General features: G+C 46.1%; 2 protein-coding genes across 3 annotated transcripts; one reads left to right on the top strand and one right to left on the bottom strand.

The window, feature by feature from the left end:
• Positions 1 to 1,424: 1,424 nt before the first annotated feature.
• On the top strand, positions 1,425 to 21,338 carry IL17RA (interleukin 17 receptor A). 2 transcript variants are annotated; one of them, XM_014870042.2, is made up of 13 exons: positions 1,425 to 1,566; positions 7,941 to 7,965; positions 9,819 to 9,965; positions 10,766 to 10,890; positions 11,885 to 12,011; positions 13,339 to 13,386; positions 13,471 to 13,628; positions 14,772 to 14,849; positions 15,278 to 15,353; positions 15,438 to 15,452; positions 16,660 to 16,758; positions 17,813 to 17,854; positions 18,457 to 21,338. In XM_014870042.2, the coding sequence occupies exons 1-13, from the start codon at positions 1,447 to 1,449 to the stop codon at positions 19,959 to 19,961; spliced, it is 2,565 nt and encodes an 854-aa protein (XP_014725528.2). In that variant the 5' UTR covers positions 1,425 to 1,446; the 3' UTR covers positions 19,962 to 21,338. The 2 variants fall into 2 exon arrangements, with proteins under 2 accessions (XP_014725528.2, XP_014725529.2); XM_014870043.2 differs by lacking the exon at positions 1,425 to 1,566 and adding an exon at positions 3,822 to 3,888.
• A 774-nt stretch (positions 21,339 to 22,112) lies between these two features.
• Positions 22,113 to 26,868, bottom strand: TMEM121B (transmembrane protein 121B). Its single transcript, XM_088164583.1, has one exon. It carries the CDS (start codon positions 26,866 to 26,868, stop codon positions 25,324 to 25,326), a length of 1,545 nt encoding a protein of 514 aa, XP_088020709.1. The 3' UTR covers positions 22,113 to 25,323.
• Positions 26,869 to 27,250: the final 382 nt, after the last annotated feature.

The raw sequence follows: 27,250 nt of genomic DNA, 5'->3' as shown, positions 1-27,250 counted from the left end.
GTCACAATGTCCAATGTGTGACTCACACACAGCCACACACTTAACATTTTCTCTACTGGATTCCTTCTTACCAAGCATATGCAACAGAAAATGAATGCCCTCAGCTTAAATACAGTGTAATTAGTATATACATAAGCCATGAAGCTAATGGGATGATAACAAGTAACGTTCCACACATTCGCTTGTCAATTGAGCAAATTTGTTCTACCATGGTTATCAGGAAATTACACTGCAATGCCAGCTGAGCACTGTGTTTGTGTCACAGCATTATAAACCACAGTGCACTCAGCCCAAGCACATCAGTCTAAGATTCAGTAAATAATGCCTAAAGAAAAAAGAATGGATTTTTTTTAAGTTACACATATACATATAAGTACTTTTCCCTGACTTGCACTCAACTGTCAGAACTGCAGGCTTTGCTGCTACTATTAAATAGTGGTGACACAAAATGTTAAAACCCAGGAGATGATGAAAACCTGTAGATGTCATCAGTGCAGGGCAGAAGGAATGGCAGAAGGATCACCAACAGAAACCTCATTATCTGCAGGCTCAGACTGGCCACCAGTTAGACATTTGCCACCACAAAACCATACAAAACCACTGTGCTGTTGGTCAAAGCCCAGCAAAGGGTTCAGCTTTGCTGAAAAACTCCCTGAGCTGGCAACTCAGCTGAGCTACAGCTCTGTGTGAGACCATTAGGTGAAATCCATAGCAAAGAACAAGTGACAGTGGCTGTGGGCATGCTGCTGGGTGAAATCAGTGTGAAACCTGGAGTGAAACTTGTGAGACAGCTGAAACGGGGCGAGCATGAGGAACAAGTAACAGGTTTGCACAGTCCGCTGTGAAGTGGATGCAATTAGAACAGCTCCACAACTAGAAAAGCAGAGCATACACTTACAACGCTTTTTGTTCAGCTGCTGCAGAGCGCTGCTGATGTGACTTTTTAATGCTCAGGGGCATTTACCCGATTCAGAGACGTGCACTGGGAGTTCCACCTCAACATGAGGAAGAACTTCTTTAGGTCCAGGGTGGCAGAGCCCTGGAACAGCTGCACAGTGAGGGTGTGGAGTCTCCCTCTCTGGAGACATCCCAAACCCACCTGGACGCGTTCCTGCTCCAGGTGACTCTGCCTGGACAGGGGTGTTGGAGTGGATGATCTCCAGCGATCCCTTCCAACCCTGGCGATTCTCTGATGACACCTCGGCACCCTCCCGCTGACCCGCGAACACGAAGGCGACCCCAGCTCGAAGAAGGTTCGGCTCTTTAACCCCAATCTCAGTCCCGGCGGGGAGGAGCCGCTCGGCGTTCCCGCGGCCCGGCCCAGCCCAGGCCCGGCCCGCTGGCTCCGGCCCCACACAGCCCGGCGGGCGGGCCCGTCCCGGCCCCTCCTCAGGTGCGGCCCCGCCCGGCCCGAGCCCGGAAGCGCCGGCCGGCGGTGCGGGGGCGATGGCGGGCGCGGGGCCGCCGCTGCCTCTGCTGTTCCTGCTGCTCTTGCTGCTGCCCCGGCCGCCCGCGGCCCTGCGGCTGCTGCTGGACGCCGCGCCACCCTTCACCTGCTCGCAGCCGGTAAGCGGCGCCGGACCCGGGCGGGCGCGGGGAACCGGGATGGCGGGACGGGAGCGCGGGCCCGGCCGGTGCCGGTGTCGCTGTCCCGGGCAGTGTCGGTGTCCCGGGGAGCGCTGCACATCCCGCTGCGTTCCCCGGGGCACAGGTCCGGGCCGTGTGGGTGCCCCTGTCCCGGGCCGTGTCTCTCTCCCAGGCAGTGTCCCTGTCCCGGGCCGTGTCGGTGTCGCTGTTGCTGTCCCGGGGAGCGCTGCACACCCCGCTGCGTTCCCCGGGGCACGGGCTCAGGCGGTGTCGCTGTCCCTGTCCCGGGCCGTGTCGGTGTCGCTGTCCCGGGCAGCGCTGCACTCCCCGCTCCGTTCCCCCGGCCTCTCAGTGGGCCGGGGCTGAGCCGCGCTGGAAGTGCCCTCTGGTTCCCGAGCAGGATATGAGTCTTTGCTAAGAGCTGACGTTGCTCAATGTCCTAAAAGTTTTAGCCGGCTCTTTGTAGCTGAGGGTTTTTTAGGAGAGCGCGGGGGATTAAACATTACACGTACCCGAGGTTTTTGAACAGGCAGATTTTGGGTTTGCCTTTTCTCCCTGTGAAACCGGCCAGACATGAGCTGCCAATGCAGCGTCTCTGTAAAAGAAAACGAACTTTCAGTTTGAACTAGTGGCTCTCTCTGGTGGTTTTTGAGGATTGTTTTGGATTTATGTTTGTTCCTTTTTTGTTTTGGGGTGATTTTTTTTTGTTTCGGATACATGTGAACGGTGCGTAGAAGGCAGAAGAGATCTACTTTTGCTTTAATTCTGTTAATAGCAGTGAGAAGAAAATGGGCAGCTGTCATCAAAGCTGGACAGCTTTATATGCCATGATGCACTTTCAGCTGTCTGAAAAAGGCAGATAGGTACAGCTATAGATAAATGTAAAACAAAACATATTTCGGATTAAAGCTTCTATAATCTTTTCCTGTACACATTTCCTATCTTTTGTCTAGTCTGACACTTCTCCTAATGTTTGACTATATCCTTACCTCTGTTTTACCAGACCTCTGCTCTGCTGCCTTCTCTCTTATTTAAAGACGCCCCAAGAAAACATACCAGTTCTGCAGTTTTGCTTTAGGCTGGACATTGTTGAGTTACAAAATGTAAAGGGAAAATTACAATATTGCTTAGACATCTCAGGTAACCATGAATCCCAAACCTTGTTAGTCACAGAGATTGACAGTAATATATTAAAGACTCTCTGCAACTCCTTGGATGGTTGGGCTCTGACTGACTTGATCTTGCTGTCTGTCCCTCTTTTTTTTAGGAAATGTGACCACAGTAACTGGGTGAGGGGTTCACCAGGGCATCACTAGCTTTCACAGAGGAGCTGTGTTGCCCCACACTCTGGTGTGCACACAGAACAGTGAATGTGCGGGGCTGCTACATTGGCCCTTTCTATCAAAAAGCCAATTTTCAAAGTGCAGATAAACTTAAGAAAAAGGAGTCAGCCTAAGCCCGGGAGCAGCCTCTTTAAGCAGTTGTGAAGCTGCTGACTCATATAGCAAAAAGCCCTATCAACTGCAGCTGTGACAGTTAAAAACAGTTCCCCCTTCCCTTTCTGTGGGTTGCACTGTTATCAGAGGAGGATGATTCAGTAACCCTCCCAACGTGTGGCTGTGCTGTGGGTCAAAAGTCGAGCTGCTGCTGAGCAGGGTGGGTGAGACCCACTTCCTTTGTTTAACCCACCGAGCTCAGGCTGCTGTTGCTGAGCTTTGGAGCAGGTCAGGCTGAGCCACAGCAACTTCCTCAGCAGAACCCTTGTGTGGCAGAGACTGTCTGGGAGATGGAGTGGTGGAGGGAAAGTGTCATATGTAGTAGCAGTGAGCACCTGCAAGGAAAACTAAATGCTTGTTAACAGCTCATCTTATTAAAATGCAAAAAAAAATGCACTTAATGGGCATTATTCACCACCACTCCATCAAACGTGCTCAGCTCTAAGGCTGAATAGCACAGCTGCAAATCCAGTTCTTACCAGTAACCATTGCTTGAATATTTCATCTGCAGGGGCTTTTTTCCTGTGTGCAGGGGAAGAACATCCCACAGCTTAAATACCCGTCTATTTTTTCACCATCAAGTGTTAAATCACTGTGTTCAGTTGTTGTGCTGTAATTGTTTTGGGATGTGGCATGCCTGGGTGTCCTGGAGGAATGCAGTGTTTATAACTCTGCTGTCTTTGAGGGACTAGATAGCTGTACATAATTTGGTCTCTGAAATTTATCTTGCCAGCTTGCTTCTCTGGAAGTCTCTGGAGAAGAATTGATCTAACATCTCTCATGAAGACAAGCCATAGTGGTGCATGTGAGGATGACTTTTCTCTGATCTCCTTTGCAAATGTGTTCATTTTGCTCTTGCTATTGACTGACTTCTGTCATTCCCTTCTGTGGCATCTTTCTGCTGTGTAGGATGCTAACATAACCCATTATCACTGATCAAAACTATGAAAATATGATAAAAACAACTTTAGAAATTACTGTTTTGAAGAAATTGTAACTTTTGAATTTGGATTTGGTTTTGCTGAGAATTGGTATGAGGGCAAGGCAAAAAATTAGAAATGGTAGGGAAAAATGCTTAAAAAAATGAAAACAATTTTGTAAAAGATGCTGGTTTCCTACAAGTCTTAAACAAACCATTCTTCAGCATTTATTCCTGTAATGTGTTCATGTGTTAATCTCTGCTCCTTCTTACTAAGGAGTTGGAAAAGGGAAACTGCAGTAAACTTCAGATCATCCAAATCTCAGAAGATACATAGAATGGTTCAAAGGTGAAAGGCAGATTTTGGAAAGCTGGAGCTCTTCCCATTCAGCAGCCACTCTTTAAAGGAAAACTGGATACTTGCCTGGCTCACAGTGGTTTCTCTCTAGCTACTATAGCATCCTGCTGGGAAATCTTTGCCTCCCATTACTTTAATTGAATTTTTATGGGATGGTGCTGTTAATCAGTTTCCCAGGTTTATTTCATTCAGATTCATAAGGTTCTCTGCAGCATATGGTGTGTTCTTTTATGTCAAAAGCAAAACAAAAATCATTTTAAGAGAGTGAAAGAAACAGTTGCTTAGCTTTTTGTGAAAATACAGCAAGTAAACATGAAGAGTTGACTGTTCCTGTCCTGCTGAGAATAGTTTCAGCATCACCTCACAATCATCTGCTTCTCATATTTATGCCTATATATTTATGCTGATTTAAGCCCAGTTGGCATGTAAGCCCCACATAGCCACTCACCTACTCCCCCACCACTGGGATGGGGAGAGAATCAGTGAGAAAAATTGTGGGTTGAGATAAAGGAAGTTTAATAAGTAAAGCAAAAGCCATGCATACAAGCAAAGGAAAACAAGGAGTTGTTTTTTACACTTTCTGTGGGCTGGCAGGTGTTCAGCTGCCTCCAGGACAGCAGGAGTCCATCATGCATAACAATGACTCATGAAGACAAACACCATCACTCTGAACATCCCCCTCTTCATCTTTCTTCCCCCAGCTTTATGTGCTGAGTTTGATGCCTTACAGCATCCCTGTAGGTGGTTGGGGTCAGCAATCCCAGCTGTGTCCGCTCCTGATTCCTGCACCTCCAGCCTTCTGGCTGGCAGGGGTGTTACAGAAGCAGGAATGGCCTGTGCAAGCCTTGCTCAGCAAGAACAAAAGCATCTGTATGTTATCAACATTTTCCAGCCCAAATCCAAAACACTGCCCCATACCAGCTACTGGGAAGGAAATTATTCCAGCCAAAACCAGCACACTCATGTAGGGAAACTAGGTTAAATACTTCTGCTGTCCCCAGCTTTGTAAATGCACTCTGGATGAGCCAACACATCAAGTAAGGTTTTGTGTTGGTAGGACCTTTACAAGGGAAAACCAACAAGTTTTCCCTCAGGTGCTGCAGAGGTAGCCAGTGCAAATATGACACTGGTTGACTTTGCTCTAATTGCCTCCTGGCTTTTGAATGTCATTGTCTGGAGCTACACTTTTTGGTGCAACAGTGTGCCCTCAGCTGCTGCCCAGATCTCTTCACCTGAGTACTCTACGAAAAGGAGATGGGGGTTTTCATGGCAAGTCCTTTCTAGGATTTGCCTTTCCTTGAGCTTCTTATACCTTTGCCTGCAGTGTGGCTTTATCTTTGCTTGTCTTTGCTTCCTTATGCCAACAGTGAGGACTTCTGTGTGGATGAGTTGTTCTTAGGAGCATTTCAGCTCTTGGGTCATCTCTGTAGTGCTTTGGGGACGGGGAAAGGAGTGGACCAAGAAGTTAATTGTTGCCTTGTAGTAGGAGAATCCTTCCCTTCTTCTTGTGGCAGACCTGCTAAATGCTTGACTACCTGATGGCAACTTAAAATACTTCAGTATCGGCAGCTACACATTAAAAAAGTTGCTGGCACAGCAGGTAAACAGGTTAGTGCAGGGTAGGAGAAACACATGTGTAGGTAGTCCTTTGAAAAGCCTGAGTGGGGTTGGGGAATGGGGGTATACAGCAGATAAAATACTGTTGTTTTTCCCCGTAAAAACCCAGTGTTGAAAAGTAGGAAAGGCTTTAATTACCAAGTGTCGGTTCTGAATCCTTATCAGCAGACAGATGGCTCCTCATTGAGCACTGGAGTTTTTAATCCATGTCAGAAAGGGCACAACAACCTCATCAAAGCTGGAAACATCCTTGTGAGCACTTCACCTGGGATAATAGACCTGGAGGAAGAGAGGATCCATTTGTACTCTGTGCTAGATCAATATTCATATTGAGCATTAAACAAGAAAGGGGAAATGCAGCATTTCCTCCCTTCATGTGCTGTCAGCTATGACGCAGAACACCAGCACTCAAATGAAAGCAGATGTTGCTGCTCTTCGGGCTAATAATGCCTTAGATTTTTTTATAAGGCCTTTGTTGTGATGCCATGTACAATAATTACTGATAACTGTAACAGAAGAAGGACAAAATGACTGAATATTAAGTGATAGGCTTTAACAGAAATCATTACATTAGAAAAAATCCCTATGATTAGTAGCCAGTTATTTTTGTTTCCTCTTGAGGGTTCATTCCAGAGCAGCCATTCACTCTTTGTCCTCAGTGGAAAGCACCAAAGAGTTGCTGTGAAGAAAATTAACTCTGTCTCAGATAAAACCACTGCACCTTTTTACATAAGGGGCTTTGTTAGGCCACTTAATTTACTTTAAAAAGTCTGATTAAGAGACTGAAGTGTTAGGACTAATTTTTTTTCATAGCTTAATCCATTCTTCCATACTGGTACTCACAATTTTTACTTTTCTCTTTTTCAGTGATTGTAGTTAGCCAGTTTGGGTTTGGTTTCATCAGCATTTGCTTCTTTGCTTTCCATTTCTTTTTTTTCCCCATTAATGAAGGATTTAGGTTGCAGGTGCTGTTTTTCAATATACCTCTATCTCAGGTGCATTTGTGGTACAGTAATTGGAGTGTAGATGTGTTTCTTGTGAAGGGTGCCTGAAGGCTGGATTCATACCTGTGTGTATTGTTGTGACTTGTGTAGCAAAAGCCTGGAAGAGATTTTCAGGTTTTATTTTTTATATAAGAAGCATGAGGAGCTTAGTGCCAGATCTTCCTGCTTTTTCTCCAAGTTTGCAGGAGCACAGATACATTTGCTGAAATGTGAGCATTAATCTCTGAAGTATTTTCATTACCAAAAAGGCACAGCTGGCTTGTTCAAGCACCCTTCCCTAAAAATGTCAATATGCCCTTGGACACTATGCCCCAAATACACTTGGAGTTGACCTGAGGAAATTGTAGAGAGTTTAAAAACCTAATTTCAAGCACCCTTCCCTGCTCCACTGAAATGAATTACATGATGGCAATGGTATGACAATAATATCCATCTTTATTTGTCATGGCATAGGAAATGAGAGCAAACCTAGCCCTCCTCTTGATTTACCATCTCAGTGACAACTTCAGGCTCCCTTCTCACTGGGATTTTGCATCACACTAACCAAGCAAGCTGACATGCTTCTCCCTGGTGACCATGGGGGCTTCCAGTATAAACAAAACATCACTGGGAGAAGCCAGGTGGAGCCCACATAACTTCTGGTTGCTTCTTTATGATCGGGGCATCTTTATTCTTAATAAGAAAGTGTCTAATTGTGATGAATTTTTCACACAATGGTGTTTGATCATAGGTTGGACTGGATGATCTCAGAGATGTCACATAAGTTGTGCCCAGCTTTTATGCCCTTTGTCTTTGGTTTTTTGATTAACAGCTCAGTCCAGTGCTTCCATCATGGTTAATTCTCCCAATTTGTGTGCGTCACTGAAGTGCTTTTTCCTGCCCCTTTCCCAACACTGAGCAGAAGCAAGTTGCTCTCAATTTTATTCTCTGAGTAATATTCTTGTTTCTTTCCCCCACAGGATTTAAACTGTCTCGTAAGAAATAGTAAGTATTTTTTTTCTTTGTTGCAGTTTTCTCATCAGATCATGCTGCTTTTTTTTTCTGTTTTTCTTTTCTTTTTTTAACTGGGTTCATACAGCATGTTTTTTCCTGCTAGAATCAGAGAGTTGTAAAGGGAAACACTGCTATCATGCCTTGCTTTGGGATTTTCCAGTTTGATCCATTATAAGCTCCAGCTAGAAGAGGAATGGAAATTTATTTCTTTTTTGAGATAGAGTTTGGGGGTAGGCAGTGGCAGAGTAGAACCCAACCCGACTTGTTTAGTTTCTGTTTAAAGCTGGGATTATCCATTTTTAAAGAAATGGGAATTTAAGGGCAAGTTTGCCAGTAAATGTTCATTACAAGCCATTATGATAGTACTTGATGAAGAATTAATGTATGAACTAGAATTTTAAAAGGGGCATAGAGGGGTGCAGTTGAGAGCAATTAATGCAAATTATTGGGTGTAAGGGGTCAAGTCTTAGCAATGGCATGCATCTGAAACACCTTAATATAATTATGGGTAATGTTCTGAAAAATGTTCCTAAAAAAAAAAAAAAAAAACCAGGACAATATTTTGAAATTGTCCATTTGGTACCTGGAGGTAACTGGGCAATGCTGCAGAGCTCCTTGGCTTTTCCTTGCAGCCCTTGTTCTAAGCAAGCTCATTGCTGCCTCAATGCCCAACCCTGTGTCACACTGGCACAAGTCTTTTTGTAGCCAGTAGTATTTCTTGCAGTGTTTCTGTTTGACTTGACAGATCAGGGAGAGGACTATGCTGAGAATAACCAGATTTAAAACTTCTTTGGCAGGAGAGGGCTTGGGTGGAATCAGGTTGGATGATATTTCCCACTGGCACACAGCCACTGGAATACAACTCTACAAAAAGGCTGAGCCAAACTGCAGCACCAGTATTAAAATCCTGCCTAAGTTAAATATTTGGTTTAAATTCTCCCTTATGGCTCTTGTTACGTTTCTCTGCTCTAGGGGAAATCTATTTTCTTTAGTGTTTAGTACACTCTTTGCTGAAAGGTACTTTATTCCTGTTGGGCTTTTTATAGATATCTTTTGTAAAATGAGCATTTGAGGTTTGTCTAATTACTCCTAAGCCTTAAACCATACTGTTTGGCTGAAGGGATAGTGCCCACTTGCCACTGCTTCCATCACATAGACAGCAAAATAGACCCAAAGTACTTTATGGGGCCTGACTGTGCTGTTTTTAACGTGCTCTGAGAAGTCAAATGTGTTACAAAAGCATAAGTAGATCTTGTCTGTCTGATGCCTGTCATACCTGATTTCACTTTCTAATGACTTCACAGGACCAGTTTTCCCCAACACTGTGTTGAGAAGCACAGTTTATTTTTCTGTCCAGGAAGTTCATTAATTTAGGCAAGGCATAACAGGCAGTTGTTGGAAGCTGAATTCAGGTGTGTATTCAAATTTGAGGAAAAGCAGTTTGTAGACCCAAGGTAATTAACTATTGGAACAATTTCCCTGAGTATCTGATGGATTTCTTATCATTGAAAGGCTGGGTTAGCACTAACATAGGTCTGTTTCTGCAGAAGGTTGAAGGAGATACTGAGCAAACTTACTTGACCTGTTTAGCCTGACTACATTGATTGTGACACGTACTAATGGATTTTAAGGAAAAGAGGAAGTGGAAGTTACTAGCATGAATTCAGATTATTACAGGCAATTTACAGAGTACTTTCATACTGAAAACTGCTTTTCTGAGCTGGAAGCAGTCTTCCACCCAGTTGTCCTCTTAGAGTAACCCTGACCCAAAGAGCAAATCATAGTTGCAATTAAGCAGAGCTTCCTCAGCCCCACTCTAAATGTGAGTTTCCTTTGCTGGACAGGCACCTGCATGGAGTCGAGCTGGCTGAATATTGCTGCATGGACTCCTTCTGCTCCAAGCAGTCTCCACGTTTCTTCAGATGTTTTCCGTCAGGAGGATGGAAAACTCTTCCCTGTGCTTCACATAGAGTGGAAAGTGGCCACGGATGGTAAGTGGTAGTTGTTTAATTTGAGTATGGAGCAGAGGAAATAGGTGTCATCTAGTAAGGATAGAGAGGAGAATTATGACTTCAAGTTATTAAAGCTGAAATTTTTGTTTGGTGGGTGTAATCTCCTCTTTGTGTGCCTTGATAAAGCAATAATTGTGTCATTGTTGAAGCCTAAATGACTACCAATAACAGTCTCACTGCCCAGATATCTCTGATTGGTTGTCTGTAAATGATGCTTCCCTTGCATACTCTTGTCCAAAGTTTTGCACTGCTTTAGGACAGAATTAAACACATTTGTTTCTTCCTTCTGCAGGGCCTGTGTCTGAGGGTTGTAGAGTTATGATCTCTAGCTATGGTAGTGTAGGAGCAGGTGTGACTCAGGTAACCCAGTCATTTCACTCAGCTGTGCTTGTCAGCTCTCTCACTGGGACCGTGTGTACCAAAATAAAGACGTGTTTGCTTTGGCACCCAAACTGCACGAGGCAGCTTTGAGAGGCAGAGCTAAACACAATACCACACCTGGGGAACTGCCAGGCTGTGTGGAGAATGCAGTTGCTTTCTCCTTTGCTCCTTCATTTGCACAGATGTAGTTTTGCCATGCAGGACCTTAGGCTGAAAGCGCTGTTAGTCAGCCCTGCACGCTCGCTTTTCTGTGACCAGTTATGCTGGCATCTCAGCACCTCAAAGGAGTTAGAATGTGGCAAGGCAAGGCACAGTGGTGCTCTCAGAGGGGGCTGCAGCCTCTCCATGTGCAGAGGAGAGGGAAAGGTGACAATATCCTTCTGTCCCTGTGCCTGCAGCCAGCATCCGCACTCTGGAAGGGGCAGAGCTCGCCGTGATGCAGGTGAACAGCAATCAGCAGATCTGTGCCCAGTTTGACTTCCAGAACAATTTGCCTCTTCAGGTCCGTCCAGATGGAGGCAGGGTGAGTGCAAAGGGCTCCAAATTACATTTTCTACTCCCTGGAATTGTTTCTGCTTTCACTGTTTTATGATTATTGATTAAAATGTACAGACTGCTTGGAGTCTGTATTGGACTTGGGATCTGCTGTCATTTCCCATCTCTCTTTCACTCCTCCCATCCTTCAGGTTTTAGGAATTGCTGCTTTTAGTTCCTAGCATGTGTCATCTCTCTGGAAGTTGCTTAAAGCAAATAATTGTAGGGGTTCTTGCATTCTGCTTGACAGCATGACATTTCATAGTTTTTAAACTAAACTCTTCCTATTGCTTCCACTTCTTTCTTGTACTCTCTTGTTGTGGAGGAAAGCACCAACCTTGGGGGTGGTCCTTCAGCTTACACTCCTTCTAGGAAACTCATTAGAAAAGTGCTGAGCATACACAACACTAAGGAATATAAACAATAAGGAGTTCATTCCTTAATCAAACAGAATTTGGCCTTAGTTAGCTTACACTGACCAAACACCACTGGCCTAGGAGCCAGTGCCTCTCCCAGAATTTGCACAGCATTGCTGATGCAGAAAGCAGTATAGATTAAAGAATATGTGTATGGAACGGCCAGGTACAGAGCTACATATGTATAAATGCAATTCTAAATCCTTAGCACTTGCTCAGTGCTACAAAATTCATACTAGACTGAAATTTCCATCTTGAAACTGCATGTTTTATTCCAGTCTCCTTTCAGCTCAGAATATAGTTTGGTGGAAATTCCACACAGTGGTTTGGCATAAAACTGTTGTATCAGCTCAAAGATCCCAAGAAAAAGCTAGTTCTAAACAGAAGAATTTAGGCAGACAAAGAGATGGGTATATTTAATACACTTGAGTTCCAATTTTTTTATAGTCATGCTTCAGTAAAAGGGTTACATGGGATGAGGGAACAGGGCCAAGCCAGGTGTTAATTTCAGTGCCTTAAAGAACAACATTGTCATTTAAGGTCCTTGTGGATGTGTTTTGTTTTCAGTGGAATTTCACTTTTGACCGTTTTGAAGTAGAACCTGGCCAGACTTACCAAGTGACTGTGTATCACCTGCCCAAACTGGGCGTGAATGGAGACCGAAATTGCAAGTCCACGTCTCTCACAATGCCTGGTAAGAGGTGATTTAGTTCACTGGGGCCTTGAGTTATCAATGTGGTGGTTTGTGGACCTGACATCACTGCTGCTTTTACTTAATTTAAAATCTTTCAAACTTGCCCCTCTGCTTGTGGCAGCTGGAAGTACAGGCCAGAATTTCCAGATCCTAGGCATGTGAAGTTCAATTTCAAAGTCACAGTTAGGCATAATTTACCAAGAAACTTGGTAGTGCTGGGTGCCTGACCCTTTCCTGTACATGGGAAAATTTTCCTATTGCTAAAAGAATTTTTACTGTTTTTCCTAAGGTTGCTGAGCATCTGCATTGCCCTCTGGCTGCACTGACTACTTCATAAATATTCGGTGCTTAATACAGATCTTATAAACTGGTTCCTAACTTTTTCCTTAACTTGTTTAGAGTTATCAACCTGACTTTGTAGTTATAAAGTGGTGAAGAGTGGAGTGTGTCAGTCAATGTGAGCTGGAAAAGGAAAGGGAGCACTTCATTTTCAACCCTCTTACCCTTTCTTCTGCCTGTTCACACTAAGAACTTCCTGGCTTTTATCCTGTAGTATTCTTCAGGAACATAATGCATGATGTCAAGATCAACAGCTGCAGGGAGCTTTGCTGGTTAGAGCTTACACATGAATTGCAGAGACAGTATAAATTCCTAAACTTTGTAAAGTTTAAATTGATAACTTTGCAAGTTGGAAATTTGAGATATGCAATGCTTTATCTCAACTGTCTAAGCAGGGAGTTGTTCCTTTTCCTTTGTCCAAACCCTGGAGGAGAGATATAATTTAAGGTTGAGAGTTGTAAATCCCACATTCCTAAATGTTGAATATGTAACTCTAGATTTAACTCTGAAGGAAGTCCCAAAGAGCAGGGCCAATCTGCTAAATTAAGGGAATTAGAAATGTGGAAGAGTGTTTTAGGATTAAGAAAGATTCCAGCCTCCTGATTTTTCTGTGTCAGAATGCCTTTGGAGGAATCTCCTGCTGAGGTGTGATTACAAGGTGTGGGGATGAATATGAAGTTTTAATTACACTATTGTGACCCTTTCTGCACCAGTGTTACATTATCACTCTACTATTAAGTGTGGTATGTTTTAGTCTCATTCATTTTCTCTGTTCAAAAGAAGAACGAAACACACCATGACATCAGTGAAGGGACTGGTTTATGTGCTGGAAACCAGTACTGTTCTTCTGCAGAATTTTGCCACTGCTTTGGAACAAAGGTGTCTCTTCATTTAGGAGAGCTTGGTTAGGTCTCTGGCTTCTGATAAAAAAATGTGTTTTTTTCCTTAATGGAAGTACAGTGTTTCTGACTGGTGGTCTTTCTTGCAGGCTGCATGGATTCTCGGATGAAAAGAACCATCCCATGTATAAAGACAGGTAAAAATTAAGTCACATAGATGTGAGTGCTCTGTTGGAATATTTGACAGTTGAGAAACTGAGGAATATCTGCCCTATTTCCAGGCAGCTTGTGGGAGCCCAGGATCCGGGGTGAAAGTCTAGATGATACAACTCTGCTCGTGAGCTTCAACCCATGGATGGAGCCAGCCCGGTACCAAATCCATGTGGCCAGTTACCTGAATGAGAAGAGGTGTAAAATGACCACAAAGGATTTCACAGAGGTAGTTACCTTCCCCAGTCATACCTTCTCTGGAGATTTAGGCAAACATCTTAAATGCTTGCTAAACCAGGACATTTGAACAGCAATTTTCAAGGAATTATTTTTTAAATTGTCTTGAATTTGGTGGATAAAAGATCAAAAAAGAGGTTTTTATAATGCCTGAAGCAGCCTATAAACATCTGCAAAGTTAGATTTTATGTTTGACTGCCTGGGCTTTATTACCTTTTTCAAGCCGATGCCTGGGGAGCTAAGACTAAGTAAATTAACCAAAACTGAGGTGCAAAGTTTCAATAAATCATTGAAGTACTTTATCAAATATGATCACAGGAAGGTGTTAATTAATTCTTTTATATAAAGAATGAGTGATTTAGTAACAGATGCTTCGTTCAAGCTGAGAATCAATTTCTGTAGGTCTTACAGTCTGTGTTGCTGAGAAGCTCAAAGTGTCCAGACTGTGTTCCAATACAAAAAATGTTTCCCTTCCCTCTGAGGGAGGAGAAATACTGAGTAATTGGAATCACTCTCCACCCTTCCTTGGGTGAGGGCAGATATGTTGGCATTCAGTTTGTTTAATCTTTCTATTCCTTAACACTTTAAACCCTTAGTACTGGATGCACTGATATGATTAAGCTTGCTGACACAGATGGGACAGCTCTGTGAGTATTTTCCTGGTGGAGGGGATTGCACCTCATTTTGGAGTTTGTATCTGCTAATCACTAAAAAATTATGTTATCATGATGCTGACTGTGTACAGCAGGTAGCAAGGGCAACTTGCCTGTTGTAGTGTCAGTATTGACAGCTGCTTTTAATTAAACTAGGAAGCTTGTTAATGTTTACACATTACAAAGCTGAAGACATCTACATTGTTAAGAAACTCTAAGTTTAACTCCTTTGAAGTTGTACCACGTACATCCCTGATTATTTCCTGTTACCTGTGTAATCTTAGCCTGCTGTCTTAATGGTATTACCATGTCATGGTGGCCTTTACCCATTTTGTTCTCTGTGGGCTTCTAGTTCAAAGGAAAAAAAAAATAGCAGCTTCTGCTTCTTTGGACCACTTTGTGTTTTCATGTCAGCTTTTTCTTTTTTCCTGCTTTCATTCAGTTTTCTTCCTTTCCTTAAAACTTGCATCTGATTTCTGCAGGATGGACTACAACAGCAAGTGAATGTCACAATCAAAATGGACAAGAACATAAAAGCTTGCTGCCACTACAAAATACAGGTGGGATGGCACTGTTGTCTCTGTGTCCTTCCTTCACAATCAAGGCAGTGAGCACCTTAGGAATGTTAGGAGCTTTTTTCACAGTGGTTTTTTCTGAGATTTTTCCAATCTCGAATTACCTGCATCAGGGAAATATTATGGCTGAAAGAATTTTTATATTCTCTGTAGTCAGTGGCTTTTCCTTGGTACAGGGCTGCCAGGTCAGAGATTATGGGAATGAGAGTGGCAAATGTGCAACCTCAGGAGCTCACAGCCTTCGTCATGTATGGTGTAAAAAGTCGTGATTAGTCATGTTTTCTGAAGGGAAATGGGATCTCTGAGTCTCTGTGCTAAAATACAAGGAACATTGAGGCAGTGAGAAAGAAAATCAGAGAACAAACTTTCTTTTAAGAGTAACTTCTGTTTTTCTGGATTCATTTCAACTGCAGATTCAGCCATTCTTTGCGAACTGTGGCACAGACTGTCTGAGACACTCTGCTTCCGTCCCATGTAAACCAGTTCCAAGTGAGAACCACTTTTCTGTAAATTAGATTCTCATTGTTTTACAGCTGAGAACTGAAGTTTTAACATAACTCTTGTCTTTTGCAGGTACAGAACCATCGGGTAAGAAGTTCTTCCAATACCCTGAAACTTTTTTTGCTGCTCTTCTCCTGTTGTGTAGGATGAGAAATGACCCAATGGGCAGGAAATGTCTCTGTTGAAAATTTTATATTATTTGAAAATAGTGAAGTGGACAGTCCATAGATGTGGTGGTGTATGAACCAATCATATTGGGAACCTCCCAAAGCTCCACTGAAACCACAGAGGATGTGAAGATCAGCACGTGGCAACCACTTGGTAACAAAACACCAAACCAACGAAGAGCAAGGGGACCCCAGACCCCAATAATGCTCTTGGTCTGGACTGTCACATGAGTTTAGGTCATAAGGGTTTAATAGTCCAGGGATTTCTTTGTTCAGGGTCCCTCTTTTGAGCCACCAAGCTCAACCAGCCAGGTATCATCATCAATATGTGCCAATAAATCTCTCTGATGGAGATGAGAGCCTGGTGTCTAAAATTTCTTTAACAGTCCCCTTGTAACACTGAGTTCAGAATTAATTGTGCTAAGAATGACTTCACCATGATTTAATGAGGCAAGTATTTATATGCAGTGTGAACCTTAAAGAGCAATTTTTTGAGAGACACTTCACTTGCATTGAATTCTTTGAGAAGCAGTTTTGACAAGAAGAGTCTTAATATAAAATACTTTCTGTCACTTTGCTCAGTGTTAAAAAATTTGCATAATATAAAGCAGCTTTTGGAGAGAATAGCTTGCATATATTCATTTTTATGAATGTCAAGATAACTTGTGCATAATGATTTGATATCTTTTTTTTTTGGCTGCAACACCTGTAAGGATTTTTTGCACAAGATTAAAAAAAAAAAAAGGAAAAACACCTGTAAACTGAAATTGATGACCCAAAATGGTGATATTTTAATTTTTTTTTTAAGCTAGATTACATGAACAGGCAGGACATGGGCGGCATGCCTGTCAAAGCTGGGTAAACATTGCTATTTAGAGGAAGGTTCTTGATCTGTGTTTTCAGTGTGCTGCACATATGGTTCTTTGTGTGGAGCAAGTTTATGGTGTACAGTAGCACCATGAAAGCAGGAATGGCTTGGAGAAATGCCTGTGGATTGTGAGGGGGAAGCACTGGTCTACTCAGCAAAGCCAGGGTCCTCCTCCCTTGGCCTCTGATGCTTGAGAACCTTTTGCTCTTTGGTGAAATTCAGTGTCAGGCAGTGTCTGAGGAGTGTTTTTGTTTTGCAGGTGATATGATATGGCTCTACTGGTGTATCACTGGGATCTGTGTGTTACTGGTGGTGTCAGTCATCACAGCTGTGCTGTGTATGACTAAAATACGAGCAGGTGAGACTCATACCAGCCAGGAAGAAAAAATCCAATGCTAAAGAATATTTTTTCCTCCTTCTTTACCTACTCCTATTGTTATTTTGTTCCTTGCTGTTCTCATGCCTTGCCACTGAGATAATGCCTATGAAAACATCTTCTGTTTTACATTATAGGACTTGGAATGTCCTTATACCATCCACTGGATAAGTAAAGCCTTCCACAGGTTATCCTGTCTGATACTCATGTTCATAGCATTTCAGAGCTCGTGAGGAGAAAAAGAAATTTCGTTATTCAGTCCTTTGTTTCCTGCAGATTGCTGCAGATATCTTTGCACTTATTTTTCCCCTGCATTGCATAAGCGTGTTGCAGAAGAAAAGCTTTCTGTTTGTGCACAATGTAGTTTTCCCCCCGTTCCCCAAAGTCTCTGCAAAATTAATTCTATACTATTGTGAGATTGGATAAAGTTTTTCAATTAAAGTGGAAGGGAAAAAAATACAGGATATAGAGACTGAGATCAAACAAGTTGGAAAATTTGGTACTTAATGGCTAACTCCTAGTTTTCTGTGCTGCAGTCATGAGGCAGTTATCTCAGGGGAGCTATGTAACTCACTGCTTGTTTTGTTTTCTTTTTACATGAGAGGAAGAATTGGTAATCTTTTGGAAAATTTCTTAACATCAAAGTCGTCTATAAGATGTAGGTAGGGACATTTTAGTCACCTCTTCAGAGAAGCTCCTTAAGAAAAAGACATTAAAAGCCCCCTCTCCTTAAAGAGAGGTTGCAGAACAGTTGGGATTGTGTACTTGAGACTGCCAGGATTTGGGGGAGATGGTGGAAGTTCATTTTGAGTGCATTCTGTCCCCTCTCAAAGGAAAAATATAGCAAGAACTGCCTGTAGAAGAATCTTTATTCATTCAGTATGTTTTTTTATTAGGCTTCTCCCTCCTTAGGGCTTTATCTCCCTACACAGTTAAAGATTTTTTTTTTTAGCCTAATCTGTGGAAGGTGGTGTGATTTTAAGCATTTAATCTTAGTTCATGTTTTCAGAACTGACAGTGACTTTCTCTCTTCCAGGACGCCGACGAGGGAAATGGAACCACAACAATTTGCAAGCTGGTAAGATGCCACCTGTGCTTTAGCAAGCACCTGTCATGCAGCTCTCACACAGTTGCCCAGAAGGGGCTTTTGTAGGCTCTAACTACTTTATAGATGCTTCTTGAAAACAAAAGGTGGCCTTAGGATTTTCCTGTTCAGCTAAAAGAAGCTTTGTATATGGAATTTGAAGTGTTGTATTTGTCAGATGGGAGGTATTTGCTTTGAAATGTGGGAAGAGAGACTTTTAACCCAACCAAGGCTGTACTGGCAGAAGAAGCTTTGCTAATCATCTAGGCCATAGCAACAAGAGATTGGTTTGGGGTGGGTGCACTCAGCTCTCCACCAGAGAATACAGCAATACTTCCAAACCTCTTGAAGCTGCTGTAGTGTTTTTGTGAGATGAAAGTTGATGAATCATCTGGGCATTATTATAAATCACATCTTCTCTGTGTCTGTACTTTCATATTAAATTTACACAATGAGATGTTGTCCATATACATTGCCAAAACAGCATTAAAACCTTAAAAGTTTTGTTAATACCCTCCTGTGCTGATTAGTGCTGACTCACACCATGACAAATTGGGGAATGTGGCTGTAATTAATATTTTCCTGTCTTCCATCAGCACCGTACACCGAGCTGTCCCTGCCGCCCTTGAAGCCGCGGAAGGTTTGGATTGTGTACTCTGCTGATCACCTGCTCTACGTGGACGTGGTGCTGAGGTTTGCTGAGTTCCTGATGACAGTCTGTGGCACTGCTGTGGCCTTGGATCTGCTGGAAGACCACCACATCTCAGAGCTTGGGCCCCTACCCTGGCTCACAAGGCAGAAGAAGGAAATGGAAGAGCTGTCTTCAAAGATCATCATCTTGTGTTCTCGGGGCACCCAGGCCAAGTGGCAGGCCATGCTCGGGAGTGAGCCTGTGTGTCTCAAGCAAGATCAGCAAAAGCCAGTGGGAGACCTGTTCACCCCAGCCTTGAATCTGATCCTGCCAGATTTCAAGAAGCCAGCCTGTTTTGGAATGTACATAGTCTGCTACTTCGAAGGAATAAGTAGTGAGAGAGATATACCTGATCTGTTCAATGTCACATCCAGGTACCAACTGATGGACAAGTTTGAGGATATTTATTTTCGGATTCAGGATCTGGAGAAGTTTGAACCTGGGAGAATCCATCGAATCCAGGAAATCACAGCTGAAAATTATATTGATACCCCCAGTGGGAGGAAGTTGAAAGAAGCCATAGACAAGTTCAAGAACTGGCAGACTGAGCACCCAGACTGGTTTGAGAGTGAAACCATCTGCTTGGATAGTGATGAAGAGTTGCATTCCCTGAACAGAGAGAGCCAGGTGGATTCACTACTGAGTGAGCCAAGTGGAATTGTGAAACACCAGCTGCACCTTCGTGAGCCTGACCCCCACTGCTGTTATGTCATCAGCCTCCACATGCACGAAGGTGAGAGTACAGGCTGCAAGCTGCAGCCTCAACTTAATCCATGTGGGGATCCAAATTCCCAGACTGTGGTCCTGCCTGTGGATGTTCCTCGAATCCAGGTAGTGGAGCCAGTCTCTTCTGTGGAAGATAGAAATATACTCAGTCACCATGTGCTGAGCAATGAGGACTGTATGGAAGGAGTTCCTCTTCTGGAGACAAGCTTTCCAATGAGGAATAATGTCATCCTCCATGATGGCTCTGAAGTTTCAGTTGCTGACCAGAGCCCTGCAAACTTCTCAGATGACCTGAGTGACCATCTGAATGAACTCATGTACCCTCTTTATCAGCAGAGTGTCATTCCTTCAGAGCCAGAGTATCTCTGCCAGGGGGAGGCTGACCAGCACCACCAGCTGGTTTTTGATGACCAATGCAAAGACCAAAGACAGTCAGTGCAGTCAGACCAGGGCTACATCTCCAGGTGCTCCCCTCTGCCTCCTGAGGACCTTCTAGAGGAGGAGGAGGAAGAGGAGGAGGAGCATCAGGAACAGCAGGTGGGCTTCCATGAACTCTCTCCAGAGGTCTTGAACAGTCTAAAGAGCCTCCAGAAGCAGCTCTTTTTCCAGGACATTCAGAGGAGCTCTAGCTGGAGCTATCCAGCAGAGGTGATGGACATTGACCAATCTTTGGAGGACTGTTAGGCTCTGCCTGGGACCTGCTCTGTATGAAATACAGGGATGGAAGGTGGTCCCGTGCAGAGCAGTACTGAGACTGCATTTCCAGCACTATCCTTGTATTGTAAAAGGCTTAGTGCTGGGATCTTCCTGTGTGCTGCTGGGATGCAGCACTGCCCAGCAAACATGGAATGTTGCTTCCAGTCTCTGTGGAGAGAAGCCACAAATATTGGCCACCCCTGTGAAAGAACAGGCAGTGGTTCTGTTCCTTGGGGAAAAGCATTACACTGAATTCTCACTGATGGATGGCAGAAAAATTACTGTGGCTCATCCACTCGTGCCTTCAAAATGCCCTCCAGCTGAGCTGATTCTATTGCACTGGATAAAAGTCACAGGCATGGTTTTAGAAAATAGGTTTAGATAACATGGTAACATTTGCATTGCCATTTTAATACACATTTTAAACATTTCCTTGTAAATACTGTATTAAAGATGTGTGCCTTAAATTTCAGCTAGATTAGGGCTGTCTCTACCTGGTTGATAAATGGGCCTAGAGATTTTTTTTTCCCCACTCATCATTCATTTGCAGCTGCATTTCCATGGTCATTCAGAAATCAAGTGGAGTAGCTGAGAATAAGTGGGATAAATATTTAAATTGAGAGTCTCTATAACTCTTCTTGCCTCTCTACTGGGAGGTGTGTGCTTGAAAACCAGCAACAGCAGGGAGGGGGAAGATGAGACCAAAAAACGGAATTTGGGATTTTTTTAGTTTTAAGAAATGTGGGGCTGAATACAGAATCACAGAATCAGGGAAATCTGATGTTTTCTGTGTCACACTGCTGCAATTCTGTTTGCTTTTGGGTGTCTTAGCTCCAGAAAGATCTGAACTGAAGATAGTGACACACAAGGAAATGGAAGACTATTTTGGAGGAGGAAAAAATGTAGCCTCAGCAGATACTGTTTTAGAGTGGAAATTATATCAGAGTTAGTGGAGGCTGAGTGAAAATGACTGTAAGATGTACTTGTGTGGGTTTAAGCTCAAGCACAGGTAGTTCAGGTTAACCACAGAGAAATACTGAACAGACTAAGGGATTCATCTCCCAGGAGCAGTGATGGTGAGGCTGACATTTACCCTGGTTCTTATCATTGTTTCTGCAGCCCACTGGATAACAACCTCTGAGATGTAAATACATCCAGGCCTTTCTCCTTTGTGGTCTTCCTATCCAGCTAAGTTTACTTGTTAAAAAATCTTTTATCTCAGCTTTTTTAAAATCTAATGTCTCAGAAAAAAAAATCTATGACTTGCAATTTATTTTGTATTGTGTATATTTTATAATTTTGTGTCTAACCTGTGGGGTTTTTTCCCTTAAACTAAAAACAATGAATACTTTTTGGACATATTTACTTAAATACTTCTGTTCCTCAATTCTGCCTAACTCTTTATATTGAGTTAAGTTCTTAGTATTTGTTATAGAAATCTGAGGCAAAACTGAGCCAGAACTGAACTGGCTCACAAATGTCAAAATATTCCTGCAAAGCACAGTGTGGAACGAGCTGGACAGAGCTGAGAGCCTGCAGCCATGGGAAATGCACATCCCTTCAAAACAGGTGGTAAAGGAATTGTTTGTAATTTCCACCCAGGACTCTGACAACAGCTTGATAACAAAGGGACAGTCCCTGCAGAGATCCAGACTTAAGGCTGGGAACCTTCCTGCTCCAAGAGCAATCCAGTCTAACCCAAGAGCTAAGCAGGAGGCAGCTGTGATCTCAGTGCTTCTCCAGTGAGAACCCATTTCCCAGATTATGTCAGTAATTGCCATCTTGATGATCCCACTTCTAAAACTTTCTTTTATCTTACAGCATATCTTACTGATTTTTTTTTCCCATGAGTCTTTTTCAAGTGGTATAAATTCCTATAAATCACTTAAATAGGAAGCTCAGAAGTGTCATCTGAATTTCCTTGCCTTAGTCATTCCCTTCTCAAATAACTCCCTTGGTGTTACAGCTCTTAGAATTTGCTTTCATTTACAGAATGTTTGTTTGAGGGGAAAATCCAGACACTATTTTAGCAATCCAGTATGAGGAAAACAAGTAACTTTAACGCATCTGTTGGTCCCTATTCAATACAAAGTTGAATAGCCCAGCAAGACTCAAAGGAGGAAAAAAAAAGGAACAAAATCAGTCACAAGTTTCTAATTTTATTTAACAATCTTGCTTTTTAAAAAATACAAGTTCTGATTAATGCCAGGGGGATGCCAAGTGTCCATCAGCCACAGGCCTAATCTCTCACTTCCATTTCCCCTCCTGGGAGTAGTCATCTCTATTGTCAGGATAGCAAAGAGCAATAAAATGCTAAATAACTGAGTTGTGTAACAGAATCCCAAGGGACCTGTGTCTTAGTATGGCACAAATTCATTCAGCAAAGTGTTACTGACCTGGACCAGTAATTGAACGTTGGCACAATGTACAGGAGTTGTGCAAGGTGCATCAGGAGAGGTATTGCTTGCACTTGGATGGTACCACCATCTCTTCTGCAAACAGAAAGGTTTCAGTGGAAGCAAGAGCTCAATTACCAAAGAGGAGGGAATTCAAAAGGAGGAGCAGGTTTATAAACAAGACATTGAAAATCTTTAGATGTTTTTTCATAGTAAGTCATTGCAGGAGCAGCAGAGCTGCCCTTTTAGTTGCAAGGGGGGCTTCTGTATAGCCAACTATAAGAGCTTTACACTCTCCAAACAGCACATTTCCTAACAACCTAGAAACCATGGCACCACAAAGAACAACTTTTTCTACAAAGGAATTCTATGCAACACAAGTGTCATTTTGCAGGGTCATCTGTCCCAGGTAACCTTTTCGTCCATGGAAAAATCTGAACTGTAAGTTCACCACCAATGGGTTAAATAAGCCATGGCCAGATAAATTTCAAATATGCCATTTTTCTCAATAACATCCTAACTGGAAAAAGGCACTCACTGTTGAAACAGCAACTTTGTTATGGGCTATGAAGGGGTAATGAAGTCAGACTCGTTAATAATTGTGCTGTGATTCTTTTGATGTCTCAACTATGCTCACGTTTCAGTGTATTAGGGATTAGCACTTTGGTGCTATTGGGAACTTGGCCATAGGAGCAGCCAAACATAGTTGGTGATGAAAAGCTTTTTTTTTTTCCTTCAGCTTGTTTTTGGCAAACTTGGTTGGTTGGGGATTTTTTTTTTCTTCAGGTGTTTGACTGAAGAATGGAGTAGTCCTAGGTTCAAGTATCACCTTTTTCTCTTTTGAATAATTATTTCTGAGTTTCTACTACCTATTTAATGCTGAAAAAGGAAGGTGCAAGGAAACAAATATCTGTACAAGCATAATATACCTGTAATTACACCTCCTTTGGCCAGGAACTTAGCATCCCCTCGACACATTTCACATCACATAGTAAAAGTTCACAGTACCAAGTTTTACAATCACAGTCACTCACAGCACCAAGATTGTCCAGACAAGAAGAAGTTACTGAAGAGAAAGGCCACTGGCCAAAATTCACACAACTGCCCCTGTGAGGGCTCAGGTTAAAAATAAAGCACTGGTGGGAAAGTTAAGCCTAGCTTTGCCAACTCTCCATTTGGCGTGAGGAGAGCAGCAAGTCACCCATCCTAGCTGCACTTCAGAACAGAACAGCACTATTGACCCATCTTTTGTAGGGGCTTTTCCAGCCCCTCAAAACCCATCAGCCACCAAGAGCTGGAGGAGGAGAGCCCCATGGCAGCCCCACTTCTGCCTCTGGGAGCTGGAAGTTACCAGACTGTAAACATTTTTGTTGTAGCAGTCCACCAGAGCAGGCAATTGATCCCACTCTGTGAATAGGAAGGTGGGGCAGAGGCTCTGAAGCCCAAGCCCTGAAGGAAAGAATGAATGTGTGTGCAGAAGAAGTCTGGGCTGCACCTGCAGTCCTGCCGTGGGTAGCAGTTGGTTGTGCTTTATTTCCCCTTCCCATCAGGACAGCTTGAAAAGAAAAAAAAAAAAGAAAAAAAGAAACCTTGCGACAGGAAACTGTTGTTTTTCACAATTATTGCAGCCTTACCCAGATAACAAAATATAAGCCTGGGAGGGGCAAAGTCCTTCCTCCAAACGTGGCCTGTGTGCTCCTGCTTCCATGGGGCTGGTTTCAGGAGCAGAGGCAGCCAGGCAGAAGAGCAGGCCTTAACCCCACCCAACATTCATGGAGCTTAAAACCAAAGAAAACTGTGTTCCTATGAGAGGTTACTAACAAATTTTCCCCACCTACCCTAAACCACATGCACACAGAGGACAGGATGCTGATACACGGGCTTTCACCAAAGCTCCAGAGCCCCTCTGCCTCGAGGGCTCCTGCAGCACTTTGCTTTCTGTGCTGAAAAGTGAGGCTCACTGAGCATGGAGCCCATCCCGAGCAGTGCCAGCATCCTCTGCTCTGCTCTTGGAGAGGGGACACTTTGCAGGCTTAGCCCCATCTCTGCTCTCTTAAGCAGGCATGGAAGGGGGCTAGAGGAAATTTTCCAGCCTTTCTGGCTGTGTAAAGGAAGACCCTATGCTCCGTGTAAAAGAAAACCAACGCTGATCCCGTAAACATGCATATTCACAGAGAAATGAGAGCCCCAGCATCTGGGGATGCCAGCAGTAGGCTGCTGTAAACCCTGTTCTCACCAGAAATAAATGTCTTGGTGGTTATGAAATAGGACCTAAAGCCCTGGTTTATGTCCATGCTGGATTGGTTTCTTTAGCATGTGAAGTCAATGTAAGATGCAAAAGGTTGAAGCACAGAGGTAGACATTTTGGCTAGGAGAAGGTGGCTCATGGGCTTGAAGTGACCGAGAGGCCAGCGTGCTTCCAGAGTTTCCTTAGCTGGTACACAAAGGCCTGGGAAACACAGGCAGCAGCTTTGCAAGACCCAGGAAACCAAAGCATGCTTCCTTCTGTCCTTCTGGAGGCAACATCTGCTGGTCAGGCCCCTCTTGCATCTCATTATTGTGGTCAGCAGGAGTTCTTAAAGAAGGGGACAAAATGCACTGGTCCTTGTTTAGGACGAAAAGGAAAAATTGAACCTTTATGGTTACAAAGCAACACAATGTCCTGGGAGGGAGGGGAAGAGTGGGACCCTCCAGAGAGTGGAGAGGCAGAAGCACTAGGAGAAGTCTTGTCACGAATGACAGGTGCGTTTTCCGGTGACAAGCATCACCTCTAGGCCCCTGCAGGTAGTCGGGTTTGTGCGGATCTTCCGCTGCTGGACGTGTCCATGAGGAAGGGAGGAGGGGAGCGGGAGTGTGACAGGGAAGCCCACGTCCCCTTCCCCTGCTCGGCCACGGCGGAGGGAACCTGAGCAGAACGCAGAGACAGAGGCTCTGCCGGGGTCGGCCAGGGGGGCTCATCCCTGGGCGGTGACCGCCAAGGCGTTCACGTACCCGTGGGGACCCACGTCCACATCGGAGAGCCCGTGGGCCAGCGGGGCGGCGGCGGGGGCGGCGGCGGCCGGGCCGTACTTGGCGGGCGGCGGGGCGGCGGCGGGGCGGAGGAGGCAGCAGGTCTCCAGCGCCTCCAGCCCGCGGCAGGTCAGGAAGAACAGGTTCTTGAGCATGAAGAGGGACAGCGGCTGCTGGTAGCGCAGGAGCAGCAGGCAGCGCAGCGCCAGCAGCGGCGCGTCCAGCAGCCCGGCGGGCAGCAGGAGGTGCAGGGCCAGGCGGGCGGCGCCGGGCGGGCGAGCGGCGCTCAGCTCGTACAGCCACAGCACCGGCGAGGCCAGGCAGAGGAAATAGACGGCGATGAGCAGGTAGCGCAGCGGGGCGGGCAGCGGAGCCGGCCGGCCGGGCTGCAGCACCAGCTCCAGCAGGGAGAAGCTGTCGAGCAGGTCGAGGCAGGTGGCGAGGAAGGCGGCGGCGGCGCGGTGCTGCGGCGGCGGCTGCGGCGGCAGGAGCAGCTGCCCGGAGCCCTCGGTGCCGATGGCCCGCAGCAGGCAGTACAGCAGCGGCGCGGACAGCGCCAGGGTGATGCGGAAGCCGGTGGTGCCCAGCGGCAGGCGCAGCTCGATCAGCTCCAGGATGGAGGTGCCCAGGATCAGCGCCGCCTTGGGCGTGAAGGCGATGGAGTAGATGAGCCAGGCGAGGTGCGCGTAGGCGAAGTCGCCGCCGCGGGGGGCGACCCCGGCCCCGCGGCCCCCGGCCCCGCGGCCGCCGGGGGGGCCGTGCAGCAGCAGCGGGTGCGGCGGCGGCGGCCCGGGGGGCGGCGGGGGCCGCTCCCGGCGGCGCGCCCGGCTGTTGCGGCAGAAGAAGATGCCCCAGCCGGCCGCCAGCACCAGGTCGGTGGCGATCCAGCTGCACCAGTACAGGTCGGTGACGGCGATCAGGTAGAGGTCCAGCAGCGCTCCCTGCCCCAGCAGCAGCACCAGGGACAGCGCCTGGAAGCCCCAGCGCCGCCCTCCCCCCGCCCCGCCGGGCCCCAGCAGCGCCCCCGCCGCCGCCCCGCCGCCCCCCGCCCCCCCGCCCGCCGCCGCCGCCCCGTACAGCTCCGCCGCCGTCATGCTGCGGCCCGGGCTGCCCCCGCCGCCGCCGCCGCCGCCGCTGCTGCTGCTGGGGAGCGGCGAGGCGGCGGCGGGCAGCGGGGTGGCGGGCGGCGGCACCAGGGGCTTGCTGATGCTGCTGCTGTCCTCTTCTTCCTCCTCCTCCTCCTCCTCCTCCTCCTCCTCCTCCTCTTCTTGCTCGGTGCTGCTGCGGGGGCTGCGAGGGCGGCGGGCCCGCGCCGAGCCCGAGCTGGACGCCGAGCCCCGCCGGCTGCCGCCGCTGCTGGAGCCCCCCGGGAAGAGGGGCTGCCGGTCGGCGGCGTGCGGAGGCAGCGGCGGCGGCGGCGGCGGCGGCGGCGGCTGGAAGGAGCCCGAGGAGGAGGAGACCGAGCGCTGGTTGGAGGCAGCGCGGTGCATGGTCCTCCCCGGCCCCCGAGCCGGCGCGCCGGGCCCGACGGCCCCGCCGCGGCCCCCGGCCCGCCCCCGGCCCGCCCCCCGCGCCGCCGCACCGGCCCCGGGCCCGGCGGCAGCAGCGGCAGCGGTGCCGAGAGCCCGAGCGGCGGCAGGCGGCGGGGGGAGCCCGGGGGCGGCGCCCAGCAGCAGCCGCAGCAGCTGCCGGAGCCGGGGCGGGCGGCTGGCGGCGGTGGGTGGGTGGGCTGGGGCCGGGGGAGAGGAGGAGGGGGCGAGAAGGGGAGGGGGAGGAAGGAAGGCGCCCCCGCCCTGTCCCCGGGGATGTTCCCCTTTCACACAGCTCGGGGAGCATCCTGCCTCCTGCCCCGCAGGACCCCCCGCCCGTGGG

Source organism: Sturnus vulgaris, chromosome 5 (genome assembly GCF_052056855.1).
Source record: "Sturnus vulgaris isolate bStuVul1 chromosome 5, bStuVul1.hap1, whole genome shotgun sequence".
In the NCBI taxonomy this organism is placed as follows: Eukaryota; Metazoa; Chordata; class Aves; order Passeriformes; family Sturnidae; genus Sturnus; species Sturnus vulgaris.
This window is presented reverse-complemented; position numbering and strand designations above follow the sequence as displayed.

Excerpts from the sequence above, each read along its gene's own strand:
- IL17RA (XM_014870042.2), top strand. The coding sequence starts at position 1,447 with ATGGCGGGCGCGGGGCCGCCGCTGCCTCTGCTGTTCCTGCTGCTCTTG. Across the intron at positions 7,966-9,818 it reads AAACTGTCTCGTAAGAAATA|GCACCTGCATGGAGTCGAGC; the intron begins GTAAGTATTTTT and ends TTTGCTGGACAG. Across the intron at positions 17,855-18,456 it reads CCACAACAATTTGCAAGCTG|CACCGTACACCGAGCTGTCC; the intron begins GTAAGATGCCAC and ends GTCTTCCATCAG.
- TMEM121B (XM_088164583.1), bottom strand. The coding sequence starts at position 26,868 with ATGCACCGCGCTGCCTCCAACCAGCGCTCGGTCTCCTCCTCCTCGGGC.